The sequence below is a fragment of the Theobroma cacao genome, chromosome 4, assembly GCF_000208745.1.
Source record: "Theobroma cacao cultivar B97-61/B2 chromosome 4, Criollo_cocoa_genome_V2, whole genome shotgun sequence".
Classification (NCBI taxonomy): Eukaryota; Viridiplantae; Streptophyta; class Magnoliopsida; order Malvales; family Malvaceae; genus Theobroma; species Theobroma cacao.
Window position 1 is genome coordinate 25,123,621 of NC_030853.1, and position 13,722 is coordinate 25,137,342.

Consider the following 13,722-nt stretch of genomic DNA (forward strand, 5'->3'; position numbering starts at 1 on the left):
ATAAATATATATATATATGTAAAAGGGCGTTTAGTTCTTTTCCTCTTCCTTTACACCTAATTCAATTAAAACTTTCTCACCAAATTCTCTGTTCTTACCTAAGCTTCTGTATATTTTCTCTCCGGTCACATAAGTCCTTCTTCTTGTTTTTAGGTGTCGGGATGGAGTCTGAGGACGATATAATTGACGACTTGGTTTCGATGGAAGACGATTTTTACAGCGGCGATTTTAGCGATTATTACGACGAACCTAACGATGAGGACAACGATTACTACTCTGATGGTGATGATGATTACGGTTTACTTGAAGATGACGAGGATGATCAAGACGCCGTCGTTTCTCGTCGCGACCAGGTCATTTTTTTTCTAATTTCAAGAAAAAAAAGAAAAGCTTTATTTTAATAATTAGCTCGGAAAAAAGTTTTATTTTAATAATTCGGTTAACTTTAGAGTGTGTTATTGAATTTGAAGGATAATGTAATTTCAATGATAGGAGACAATTAAAGCTAAGTGAAATTTGTTGCAGAAAATAGAGGCGACAACGCTTGAAAATAATAGTACAAGTATAAAGAATAAAGATAAGTCAAGAAGATATTTGGAAAATTTTATATCCTTTTAATCATTTAGATCCGCGGTAGAATGATGAAAAGGAATATTATGTAGCTGATCATAGACTATTTTCAGGCTTGAGGGTTATTTGAATGATTTGGTTGTTACCATTATTAAAGAGGCAGCGATTGGCGTTTGGGGTTGGTAAATGGGGTCACAGAATCTTCCTCCATGCAATGCTGATCTTGTTCTTGATTTTTATTTTGTCTTTGATTGATTTGTATTCAAATAATTTGTTAAGTTAGGACCTCATTACATCTTGGTTTTGATATAGTGATGAAGTAGGTTGAGGTTTAGTTTTGGGTTTGATGAATAGAAGTGATAGTGGGCAGTAATTACTTCCTCTCCACGTTCTTTCTAGTCAATAGAAGAAATTCCAGGCTTCAAATTTTCAAATTTTAAAAAATCAAAAACATTACACATTGAATTTAATACAACTATTTCCTGCTCTACTACCATTATTAACTTGTTTTGGTTTCTATTGCAGCTAGGGTATACTGTTTTGAAGGAAGCAGATATAAAACAACGACAGGAGGATGACATTTCTAAAGTTTCTACTGTTCTTTCAATATCAAGAGTTGACGCAACCCTTTTGCTCCGTTATTATAATTGGTAATATGTTCATTCTCATTGTTCTGCCCTTTTGGTGGTATTGAGGGTACTGTTGTGTTACTTACATTTGTTTGCAGGTATAGTTCTCAAGTTTGTCAATTTGTTCTCTTTTACATCTTATTTTATGGGCACCGTCTTTTGGCATCCTTTTCTAGCAAGCGAGCCATTCTGCGATCTAGGAAAGATGGATGTGGTTGCTTTTGCATGCTGTACTTTTCTTGTGTAAGGCTGTTTGTATTATTATTTTCTGGAAACTTGTTTTTCTGAACATGGTTAGCATAGCAGGAGTGTGAGTAAAGTGCATGATGAATGGTTTGCTGATGAAGAAGGAGTACGGCAAACTGTTGGATTGTTGGAGAGACCAGTTATTCGAGTATCCAATGCTAGAGAAGTAAGTTCTATAGATCTGTGGATTTGTTTTTTTTTTTTGGGTAACTTTTTCTTTTCTGATTGTTGATCTCTGTTAATCACCTACTTATCACACATATTCTTGTTTCCTGACCAGCTTACTTGTGGGATTTGTTTTGAATCTCTTCCGCGTGACAATATTTCTTCAGCTGCTTGTGGTCATCCATTTTGCCGGACTTGCTGGCAAGGTATCTCACATATGCTGTGTCTGATAGGCTAACTTTCCATCTAATCTAAGTGATGGTTGTATGCAAATGTTTTCTCCGTTATTCAAAATTAAAGTTTCTGCTGAATATGGCCTTAATAACATACCAATTTGGCCTTGGTAATCAAGGTTTTGATTTTAATATATTAGGTAGCTAATATATACTGCATTTAGTGTACTTTTGTTATTCAAAGTACTTCATCCTTGTCTGCTTTTTGACATGCAAACTTTGCTTATACTTTTTGTTGCTATATTTGGTTTATTATTGTAGGCTACATTTGTACAACCATTAATGATGGTCCTGGATGTTTATCGCTAAGATGTCCTGTTCCATCTTGTAATGCTGCCGTTGGCCAAGGTATGATTGATAAATTGGCAACTATTGAAGAAAAGGAAAAGTATTCTCGTTATCTACTCAGGTCTTATATTGAAGACAACAGGAAGGTATGTTTTACATTTGAAACCCTGAGATATACCATTATAACTTTATGATACAATTGATTCCTTATCTCCTTCCTTAAATTAGCCATAAAAAATTTAAACTTGTGTGTTTGCTGAGACTGGACTACTGAAAGTTGGGTAGACTCTTCTTAATGCATATATGCATGCATGTGTCCCCATTTATTTAGCATTTGTGAGTGCAATGTGTAATTGAGCATGAATTTCTGGTTCCCTTAGTTTTAATGGGGCATCTCTTTATGCTTGTAGTTCTTACCTTTTTTTTCCTTGTTTCTTCTTTTCTTCTTGTTTGCTGCTAGACCAAATGGTGTCCTGCTCCAGGGTGTGAATTTGCTGTTGATTTTGCTGTTGGCAGTGGAAATTTTGATGTCTCCTGCATTTGCTCACATAGCTTTTGTTGGAATGTAAGTTTCTTCTGACTTCTGGTAATTTGTTAAATTAGATTTCATGGACATTATTCTCTTCCAGATGTCTAAGTTCTAGCAAATCTTGGTCATAGTGTACTGAAGAAGCTCATCGTCCTGTTGACTGTAATACCGTGGCAAAATGGATTTTAAAGAATAGCGCAGAGTCAGAAAATATGAATTGGTAAGGAGACACTCTAATGAAACATTTTTAACTTTTTTATAACTTAGTGCTAAGTGCTAACCTTGTTTGATTTTTAATTGCAAAGCCAGTTCTACCTATCTTTATTCTATTGCGTGTATTATCCCCTTCATTCATTTAAATAGTCTGTTATCTTGTAGCTTGAATACAATATGGTGGAAATTTTTCTATCTTTTTTACTACTTTTGTTGTATGCTATGTTCAGGATACTAGCTAATTCCAAGCCTTGTCCCAAGTGCAAGCGTCCAATTGAAAAGAACCAAGGGTGTATGCACATGACATGCACGCCACCTTGTAAATTTGACTTTTGCTGGTAAGTTTTAAATCCTTTGTTGGTACAGGAAAACGGACACTGCTTGATATGAGATATATATGGCGAGTGTGTCTATTTAGAGTTTAGAGTGGGATAGGGTTAGAGAACTAGGGATTTAAAGGCTTATGGCTATATTTTGGAATAAGGGCTAGGATTCAGGAATCAATCAGGTTTGATTCAATTGTAAATCTGAAAAGAAGATTGAAATTGAGGGGAAAGAGTGCTGGAGAAATTTTAGGTAGTGTCCTGTGAATGGTAAACCAAGAGTATTGTGACAATTAAGTAAAAGAAAGAAGGGGGAGGAAGAAAAAAAGAAGAATACAACAATATTTAGGTATCCATGCCTTAATAATCTTTATTCTCGTAATTTCATTAATTAAAAAGCTTACATTAATTTCTACTCTCATAATTTCATTGATTAAAAGCCTAATAAAACCCAAAGATTAGTAATGAATTCAAGGCTACCACTAAAAATAATAGGACTAGGATTCATTATAGGAAACTAACTAGTAAGCTAACTAAACAAGCTTGGACTCGGAGAAAATAAGACTAAACTCCTAGATAATTTGAAATTCTCCAACAAAATTAGCCCTAGGGTGCATTGTTTGCTGAAATTATGATGCTGTCCCTGAAAAATAAACTACACAAAATTCATGATAGGTAATCCAAAGTTCCTAAATTAAATTACATAAACATTGGGAATGAATTTGAGGTCTTCAGCTGCTGCATCTCTCTTTTTATGAAGTCTGTAATCTTAATTTATGTGATTTTCAATTATATGTAAATGCAGGTTATGCCTTGGTACATGGTCAGAACATGGTGAGAGAACTGGTGGTTTCTATGCTTGTAATCGTTATGAAGCAGCTAAGCAAGAGGGAGTGGTATGGAGATTAATAATTTCTTTTTTGTAATTGTCTTTTAACATCTGCTTGAGTAATGGTTGAGCTTGGGACTCATATTTCATATTATTGCTTGCAGTATGATGAGGCTGAAAGAAGGCGAGAAATGGCAAAGAATTCCTTGGAGAAATACACTCATTATTATGAGCGCTGGGCGAGCAATCAATTGGTAAGCAAATGTTACTTTTAAGTCCTACCCATTTCCCTGCTTTGTTATTTCATAGGTCCTTAATGAATTTTCTTCTTCTTACTTTAATATTTTTTTAAGTTAACACCTATATTCTGTGATTTTATCTGCTATGTGATTAATGCTAGCAACTCAAACTTTAGATGTTTCCTGTCAAACGTGAAGCTTCCTGTGCCTTTGTATCAAACAAAGGTATTTGACATGTCAAGGATTTCTAAAAATGACTTTTATATGAGCTAACAACCATATTTAATATATGTAAAAAAGAAAAAGACAGCAGACAATGATGAGGGGAAAGTAGGGAAGGAAAACAATCTGAATGGCCAAGGCCTTTTACAGGAGCTAAGTCTTTGGTATCCCAGATACAAAAAAACAGAAGTCATTATCTGGTTATTGTTTTCACAGAAAGTGGCACTTTTGAGACTTTTGCTCTTTTTTTTTTGGGCAAGTGACTTTGCTCATTGATATGCCGCCAAATGCTTAACCTTTGAAATTGCAATTGGAATAGAGGATCCAGTCTTCTGCTTCAAAGTGTAGTAACTACATTCTATTGGGCATTATAGCTTTACTAGAAAATGATGAGTTGGCATTGTTTTCATAAATGCTGTTTTTTGATGTTATAAGCTTCTGTGATTGGTTCCATCTTAGCTTTGTCTTTTTTTCCTTTTATTGATTGAATTAATAAAATGTTGAATTTTTCTATTGATAATAAATTTGCATAACCTGAAAGTTCCTATTTGCAGTCAAGGCATAAAGCTCTTGCAGATTTAAATCAGATGCAAACTGTGCACGTGAGCTTTTACCTCCTCTCTTTTTATTTTGAAATGTGCATCTTGCTATTCCTATTTGTTAGTATTATTTTTACTTGGTTTTACATCTTCATTATTTTGCCTTAATTAGCTGATTCACTTGTCATTTATATTTGGCTTTTGAGTTTTCTTCTTCAAGTGAACATAAAAAACTTATTCTTAACAAAGGCAGCTCTTTTAAATGATATTTTGGAGTTTATGAGACTTTACTGCCTTTTTCTTAGGTTTAGCTTATTTTTTCAAAATTTCGTTCACAACAGTTTTTGGAAGGAACGTGTGTTATGGTAAACTCTTAGAGGTTGCCAAATGTTATGCCCCTGGGAATTATTAGAAGCATCTTTTCAGCATGGTTGGTTGTGTTTGGAAGTTCTGCAGTGGGTGCAATTTCTGTTAGAAAGCAGCTTTCAGATGGTTACTTCTTGTCATTCAAATTGATAGAGACCTCATGGCTATATTAGAACTATCTGATGGATACCTCCTTTTCTTCTTCTTTCTTAAATCCTTTTTTAATTTTTAATTTCTAAGCAAATATCTTGAATTTGCCAGCTCGAGAAGCTTAGTGACTTACAATGCACGCCTGAGTCTCAGCTTAAGTTTATAACAGAGGCATGGCTTCAGGTAAATCAGTCATATGAACACCACATGTTTATTGCTTTTTCAGAAAAATTGTAAATTCATGTTTTTGTGATGCTTCAAATGTTGCAGATTGTTGAATGTAGACGAGTTCTTAAATGGACTTATGCGTATGGGTATTACCTTCCTGAGCACGAGCATGCTAAGAGACAGTTTTTTGAGTACTTGCAAGGTACAAGTGTATTTTCAGAAATGCTTGGAGGGACTACAGATGTATTACAAATTTATTTTTCTTTATGGACAATTAATAATGTGACCAAGTTTGCATTTTGTTTAGGGGAGGCAGAGTCTGGTTTGGAAAGGCTTCATCAGTGCGCTGAGAAGGAATTGAATAAATTTATTCTTTGTGATGGCCCATCAAAGGAGTTTGATGAGTTTCGTGCAAAGTTAGCTGGGCTGACTAGGTATGTCATATATCTACTTTTAAATGAATGACGTAGTGTTTATGTTCAATAAAATTATTCGGTAATCTGGCTCTCTTTTTCTCATCTTGAAGTTGTGTTGACATGCACAAACTTCTTTCTCGTACGTTTAATCATATTTAGTAAACAAATGTTTCATGAGAGGGGCAGGATCCGGAAATGAGTTGAGAGCCTTTTCTAATTCAGTTTCTGGTGCATTTCTTTGTTGCAGCGTGACGAAGAATTACTTTGAGAATTTGGTTAGAGCGCTTGAGAATGGGCTAGCAGATGTGGACTCCCAGGCTGCTGCTGCAGCTTGCAGTAAGACAACAAGCTCGAAAAATTTGGGAGGGACTAGCAAGGGGCGAGGGGGCAGGGGAAAAGGGGGTTCTAAAACTGGTGGCTCCAGCAGAAATGTAGATGATACAAGTAATTAGTCTTGTGGCTGCCGTGCCTTGGTAGTTTCTGGGTTTTTGGTGGGTGAATATACATGTCCTTTACTACTTAGGGGAGCCTACTTTATTTTTGGATTGCGTCTTTTGCTGTATATATGACATATATAAATGTATATTGCAAATAGTATACTTCCTATCAAATATAGCCTCCCGACTTGCCTTGCTTACCGATTATGGCATGTTATTATTCCTACGTGTTAAATAGGCTTTTGAATGCAAATAGGGCCAAAAGGTAACAAGTCGGTATATAATTTGTATCATGTCCTTTTGTGTCTCTCTTACTGGCTCTGTTGATAAGACCGTGGAGAATCAGACTCTGGGTTCAAAACTATGACCTTAATCTTTTTAAAATAGAAGATTTGGTCTAATGAGAAACGGTAAGAATTGCAAATTTTACGCTATAGAAAAAGAAAAGAAGGGTTATCTAATTTGATCTTTTTGCCTTTTGAGACTTCACCTTGAGCTTGTCCTGTGACAAAATTTGAGGATCCAAATCAAGTGCATCATGATCTGTTGTTTTAGATTCAAAAAAAAGCTGCCCTCAGGCAATTTACAGATGAACATATTTGTCAATGGGAAAGATTCAGTACTTAGCTTCATCTAACGATACGAGTACCAAAACAAAACCTTCCTTCATTAACATCTGGAGCTTGTAATCTTATGTATATCTTAGGGGAGTAACTCTATATAACTATGCAGACAAATATCCTTTCTATAAAAAAAAGCTTACATGAATTGGACTTCCCATTGCAATGTGTATATAGATATCATCTTTCTGTTTGTGGGAAGAAAAATTTTGTAGTAAGCTCTCAAATTGAGTTACCATATGTAGCTGGAAAAAATTGTTCATCTTAGTTGCCCAGATTGTTTCAATATTTTGATGCTCACTGCATTTAGCAATGCTCTAGAATATTGGCGAGACGCCATTTTCCAGTCCATGCCTGTCAGCATCATTGCCTTAAACTCTTCATAACTGATTCGACCATCCTACAATATCAAATCAATGCAACAAAATGGAAGTTATAATTCACCGACGATGTTATATCGAAGTTGTTGGATTTTAAAGGATTTTTTTCCTTTACCTTATCCAAGTCGACATCGTGGATGATGTCTCTGATCACCTGTTCATTGTTGGGACCAAGGTCGTCATGCAACAAGGCTTCTTGCAACTCTTCAAATTCGATGTAACCGCTTTGGTTCTTGTCGAAGTGATGGAAAGCTTGAGAGAGATGCTCGTCGTTGCTCATCCTTTTCAGGTGAACGGCCATTGTCACAAACTCCTCGCAGCTAAGTGTACCATTTCCATCAATGTCCGCCTTTTGGATAAGAAAGCAGAGAACATATTTCGGATTATTAGAAAATGGTTAAAGCCCTTGCAAGAAGTGAGTTAATTTCTAAGTGATTTGAACTTACTGCATCCATCAACATCTGCACATCAGGGTCAGCAACACAATGTCCAATTTTTTGAAGGCCATCTCTCAGCTCCTCGAATGACAAGTGTCCATTTTCGTCAGTGTCCATCATGCGGAATATCTGTACAATTGCATCGGTTTGCTCATTTGGCAAGTTGCCCGCTACCACCTGGAAATGAAGAGACATGAGCCGTTCCCATGAGGGCCTGAATTAAGCCACAGCCACATTGAACACAGGAAAGCAAAAAGAGAGGTTTCAAAGACTTACCCTAAGAACTTTCTTCTTGAACTTGCTCATAAAGGAGAACTGCTTAATCCTTGTTCTCACATTTTCTCCCAGATTAACATTTGGAGCGTGTTCCAAGTTTTGTATCCAAGGATGTTCTTCATTTAACACACACAAAAATTATTAGTGTAGAGAGATTGGTCCTCATCACATGCATGCCTTTTTTTTTTTAAAAAAAAAGAAAAAATCAATACCAGTGAATGCATTTGAGGGAAAGAAATGCAGGAGAGGAAAAATTAATGCATTGTATAAAAGGAAACAGCAGGTACAACTCTAGAAAATTAACCTGTCCATTTCAAATGCTGCAATGGGGTTATCGTTTATCAAGTCACATTTAAGAATTGCTACCTTTCGTCTAAGTTGAATGAATAAAGAACAATTCTCTATGTTAGCTGTTGATTGTATGCAGCTTCTCTGCTACATTTGTGTACACACACAAAAATGGAAAATGTATTCTCAACAGGTAATAGGAGTGATCATTTCTAGTGGAATATATCAATAAAAATACATACCAAAGACCTCCTGAACCGTCATCCGACTGTAAGGATTTGGATCAAGCATGCTCCTCACAAGATCCTTTGCTTCTTCAGAAACCTTAGGCCAAGGATCCCTTTCAAAGTCTATGTCACCTTTTATAATTGCATGTGCAATTCCTTCCTCAGTGTCTGTCCTAGTCATAGCAAAGACCTTCTGTTAGAAGGCTTCAAACACATACTTTTGCACAAAAATCTTCCAAGTGATGATAAAAGTTTTGGAATTTGAGGAACATTGAAACCAAACTGCAAATTAAGTGGGAAAGGAAGTTACCTGCCCAGAAAGGAGGAACGCCACAAAGCAAGATGTACAGGATAACACCTATACTCCATATATCAACTTCCTTGCCATAATTGCGTCTTAGGACCTCTGGAGCCATGTAGTAAGGACTTCCAACAATGTCACTGAAACGCTGACCTGCAATCGATGATAAAGAGAATGCTCAGGCCATGTCTACAACAACTAACTAAGCTTTTTTCTCACCAGGTGAAGTATCATTCGAGAACAGATGGAAGATTTGTATAACTAAAAGCTTACCAGGTTCGTAGAATATGGAGAGGCCAAAATCAATTGCTTTTATTGGTGCAGTTTCACTTTCATCTGCCAACAAGAAATTCTCAGGTTTTAAATCCCTATGTATCACTCCATGTTCATGGCACACCTGCAATAAATATTAAAAAGATTTAAAAAACTGTCGATGTAGGAAGCAACAAGTTATCATCATCAGTAGAGTAAAAGAATAAAGATGAATGTACATTGTAAATAAAGATAAACGCCATGTTTATCCAAGAAAAACACACAATTTGACGGTATTAGTGCTTACATTATGAATCAGCAGGAAAAGATACATAACATCTTAATTTGATGTTTAGTTAATAATAATGATAATAATTACCTTGACAATCTCCAAAATGGTCTTGATAGCGGTGGCAGCAGCTCGTTCCGTATAATGACCTTTAGCAACGATCCTATCAAAAAGTTCACCTCCATGGCAAAGCTCCATAACAAGATAAACAGCTTCTTTATCCTCGAAGGCTTCCCTAAAGGTAACAATATTGGGATGCTTAGGCAAATGCCTCATGATCTCAACCTCCCTCCTCACATCTTCCACGTCGATCTCCGACCTCAGCTTTGCCTTGGATATCTTCTTACACGCGTAAGCTTCCCCGGTTACCAGGTCAAAACATTGATGCGTGACCCCAAACTCACCTCTCCCTAACTCTTTTCCCAACTCGTATCGCTCCAAGATGTTGTCCCCCGACGAATCCTTCAAAACCTTACCGTTAGTCACGCGTAGGTTCATCGATTTACGTGCCGCCTCGTGGTCGAAACTCGCATGCAGCTTGCGTTTCGTTTTGGATGTGTTGTAATAAGATTTCTTGGATACTACGCCTACTAGCCTCGACGGTGTCGATATGCAGCTTCCCATGGGATGGCGCCGGCGACGAGGACGAAAACTACGTTTTGGATTGATCGGGGTTGATTTGGTTTGGCGTTTCAAATCATAAACATCCCATGGGAAGAAAGATTGATTCTTGAGGGCGTGGTGGTGGCCAGGGAAATGAGAATGTAAACCCTAGCAAAGGAAAAAGAGAATGGCGACTAAATTTGGTTTATTAAAGGAAGTTGGAAGGAGTTTTGAGAAACAACGTTGTTGGTTTGTCCCGCCATTTTCTTAGGACAGTTAAATTCCGTTATCGTTAACGTTAACGCCATTGATTTTGGTTATAAATACCAGCCAATTTTTGGGATCTTTAGAACAAGAGCCACTCAAATCTAGGGATTCTTTTTTTTTTTTTTTCTCAAATTTCCTTTTCTATATATATATATAAAACTTAATTTATTAAAAGGGTAATGAAATAACTCTCATAAAAATGAATAAACAAATGGGTTGATAAATTAAGATCATCAAGGAGTATATATACTTTAATCTAAAAAATTGCAGATAATCACAATTAATTATCAACATTTGCAATAATCAGCAGTAAGTATATATATATATATATATATATATATATGTAGCTGTATATGCAATGGATGGTAACAAATTTTTCTTCATTAAAAGTGTAACTTACATTGAACATTATTCAAATTTTGGGTTAATTCCTACAAAGCATATATATCTGGAAACATTTGGGTTTTCCTTCTTAGAGCTCTGATCTCTGCTGAGGAAGGAAGCTTTCATTCTCTAACATTTGACACATCGAGATCACTTACTAAACCCATTTTGTTTGAAATGAGAGGCACTGGGAAGCAGCAGTCTTGTGGCAACCATGAAACTCCTTTGTTGCTCCATTGAGACTCCAACACTACCAGGAACAGATAGATGAAAGCAAGAAGAGAGATTGCAAAAGAGAGATACATCTCTCCTTTGAAAGAAGTAATAGCTGGAACTGATGAAACATTCATTGTTTCTTTGAGAGAGTTGGATGTATCAAAGATGAGATGAGAAGAGAAGAGGGTGTGGTGGAGTTTTTAAATAGGGAAAAGATGGTATGCATAAATCAAATTCAATGAATGATTAGTTAAGAGAGAATGTGAGAGGAGCAGAAAAAATCTCCGACAGAGAGGCTTGAAAGGTATGGGTAATGGGGAGGAGGGGGGGACTTGTTTAGTCACTGGGGGGGGCAATGCATTGAATCTATTGATGCAACGTCCAACTTGGTCATGTGGGTGCTGCTTTCTTGCTCTATACTTTTATATCAATGAATGATTCTTTTCCAAGTTCATGCATTGAGGGACCCATCAGGGTGCATGTTCTCTGAACCTATTTTTCGTTAGGATTTCCTGTGTTTTCTTTTCTTTTCTTTTTTTTTAATTGTATGATATTTCTGTGTTTTAGGACTTGGAAAATGACATGTCCATTGTCCAACCGTACATATGAATCCTGGCCAAGAAGCAAAATGCTTACTTGCAAATGGGTTCAACTTGATCCACTTGAGGTCAATTCCAACTGTCTGGTCTCACCTCATGTACGATGAACATGGGCAAACATTGAGCTGAAATCCAGCGCCATCTGTTCAGTGAAAGAAACCTGTGGGCATGATTTTTATGACGAAGTTTTATATTCATATATTTTGTTTACTTTAGTTTTTTTTATTAAAAATCAAAATAATTTAAATTTTTTATTTAAAAAATTAATTTAATTTAATTTTTTAATGATATTTAATTTTATAATTAAAAGAAATGATGTTAGTATTAACATAATATATTTTGATGACGTGATATCTACATGATGATATGGTATATCAGGTGACATCAACGCGATGGTGTAATAGTGTCACATGACACTAATATTATGATTGTAAATTTAGTTACAACTTTCACAATTTACAAATACCCATTCTTTTAGAATTATTCAACTCTTACATAATTTACCTTTTATTTAAATTTATTCAAAGTTTTTTATAAAATGATTTTATTTAAAGTCAAATACCACAATCAATTTCTGTTAAATTTAAATTTAACTTATTAATATGGATCTACAAAAAATTTTAAATACAAAATAAAATGGTATAAATATTTAGAATTATATTTAACTCTAATTTAACTTATTAATATGGATCTACAAAAAATTAATAAATACAAAATAAAATGGTATAAATATTTAGAATTATATTCAACTCTATCAACTATAAATGCAATTTTTAATCTAGAAAATTTAAACATAAAAAATATACTTGAAATATTAAACAAAATAAAAACATAAAAATAAATAAAAAATTAGAGGAGTGAANGTTCTATTATAAATAATAAAATTATTTAATCTTTTATATTATTCTACTTTAACATAATGCAAGTATTCATCTCAATTTGACTTCCGATATTAAATTTTTTTGTAAATTTTTTTTAATAAAAAGAGAATTACAAACTTTAATTTTTAGTAAAAAGAAATAAATTAATGTATATATTCTATAATCAAATAATCAAATAATCAAATAAAAATTATTTATATATATTTTAACATTATAAATCTGTTACACTTATTTATTTTATTAACAAGTATATTTATTATCTATTTAAAGATTTATATTTTTTAAATGTTTTTTTCAATTTAATATCTCCACATCTCAATTTTGTTCAATTTAGTCCATGTACTATATATTTTATTTAATTTAATTCATATGACATGACATAAAAAATTTGTTAAAATTTTTTTTGATCCACTATATAGCACTTGCACGTTAACATTACTATGTCATCATATTAATGTCACGTGATACTGTTACATCATCATGTTGATGCCATGTGACATGCCACATCATGTGAGTGTCACATTAGCAAAATCTATCATGTCAGTACTAATGTCAACATTAACGTCATATTTTTAATAGTAAAATTGAATGTTATTAAAGAGAAAATTTAAATTGAAACAATTCTTAAAATTAAGAGATTAAATTATTTTAATTTTGAATACAAAGATTGAATTAAATAAAATATATAAATACAGATACTTGATAGGTATTTTAAACATTCTTATGATTCAAGGAAGATTGCAGCTCTTGGCTTTTGCTTTGAACTGAAAAGGTCAGACTAGGAGGAGAATGACACAGATTTTTCTTAATAAATTAAAATATCCAGAAGCATAACCCAAAGTAAAAAGTGACAATCATCCGAAGATTAGAAAAATTGAAACAATATAAAATAGAAAATTATTATTTTTTTCTTAGGTGTCAGGTTGAAATCACAAACTAGCTTATGCCCATAAATCCTATGGAGAGACAAAAATGGAAGACAAGTAACCAACATCACTCTCTCTCTCACAAACACACCCACCATCCCCTTTTTTGACAGGGACACCAATACTAATCCTCGGATTTAGAAGTTAGATGGAATCAGGAATAGTCTAGGAGAGCAGCCTGTTGACTGCAGTTGGTTATCATCCAGATACAGTG

At 34.4% G+C, this 13,722-nt stretch overlaps 2 protein-coding genes across 3 annotated transcripts; one reads left to right on the forward strand and one right to left on the reverse strand.

The window, feature by feature from the left end:
* LOC18602540 (probable E3 ubiquitin-protein ligase ARI7) lies at positions 35–6,774 on the forward strand. 2 transcript variants are annotated; one of them, XM_018119717.1, is made up of 15 exons: positions 35–353; positions 1,096–1,220; positions 1,506–1,611; positions 1,726–1,816; positions 2,105–2,277; positions 2,592–2,696; positions 2,792–2,880; positions 3,104–3,211; positions 4,002–4,092; positions 4,190–4,279; positions 5,041–5,088; positions 5,653–5,724; positions 5,812–5,911; positions 6,017–6,143; positions 6,373–6,774. In XM_018119717.1, exons 1-15 carry the CDS (start codon positions 162–164, stop codon positions 6,575–6,577), a joined length of 1,722 nt encoding a protein of 573 aa, XP_017975206.1. In that variant the 5' UTR covers positions 35–161; the 3' UTR covers positions 6,578–6,774. The 2 variants fall into 2 exon arrangements, with proteins under 2 accessions (XP_017975206.1, XP_007034054.2); XM_007033992.2 differs by lacking the exon at positions 5,041–5,088.
* On the reverse strand, positions 7,076–10,420 carry LOC18602541 (calcium-dependent protein kinase 24). The gene is made up of 8 exons (XM_007033993.2): positions 9,723–10,420; positions 9,365–9,488; positions 9,101–9,244; positions 8,806–8,958; positions 8,276–8,391; positions 8,009–8,176; positions 7,678–7,911; positions 7,076–7,582 (listed from the first exon to the last, which is right to left on the reverse strand). Exons 1-8 carry the CDS (start codon positions 10,254–10,256, stop codon positions 7,442–7,444), a joined length of 1,614 nt encoding a protein of 537 aa, XP_007034055.2. The 5' UTR covers positions 10,257–10,420; the 3' UTR covers positions 7,076–7,441.

What these genes read in the sequence shown, in the direction of transcription:
- LOC18602540 (XM_018119717.1), top strand. Translation starts at nt 162, where the DNA reads ATGGAGTCTGAGGACGATATAATTGACGACTTGGTTTCGATGGAAGAC. An exon ending in GAGTATCCAATGCTAGAGAA is followed by an intron (nt 1,612 to 1,725) that starts GTAAGTTCTATA and finishes TTTCCTGACCAG; the next exon opens with CTTACTTGTGGGATTTGTTT. An exon ending in GCTGGGCGAGCAATCAATTG is followed by an intron (nt 4,280 to 5,040) that starts GTAAGCAAATGT and finishes TCCTATTTGCAG; the next exon opens with TCAAGGCATAAAGCTCTTGC.
- LOC18602541 (XM_007033993.2), bottom strand. Translation starts at nt 10,256, where the DNA reads ATGGGAAGCTGCATATCGACACCGTCGAGGCTAGTAGGCGTAGTATCC. An exon ending in CGTTCCTCCTTTCTGGGCAG is followed by an intron (nt 8,959 to 9,100) that starts GTAACTTCCTTT and finishes TGACTAGGACAG; the next exon opens with ACACTGAGGAAGGAATTGCA. An exon ending in TCAAGAAGAAAGTTCTTAGG is followed by an intron (nt 8,177 to 8,275) that starts GTAAGTCTTTGA and finishes CTTCATTTCCAG; the next exon opens with GTGGTAGCGGGCAACTTGCC.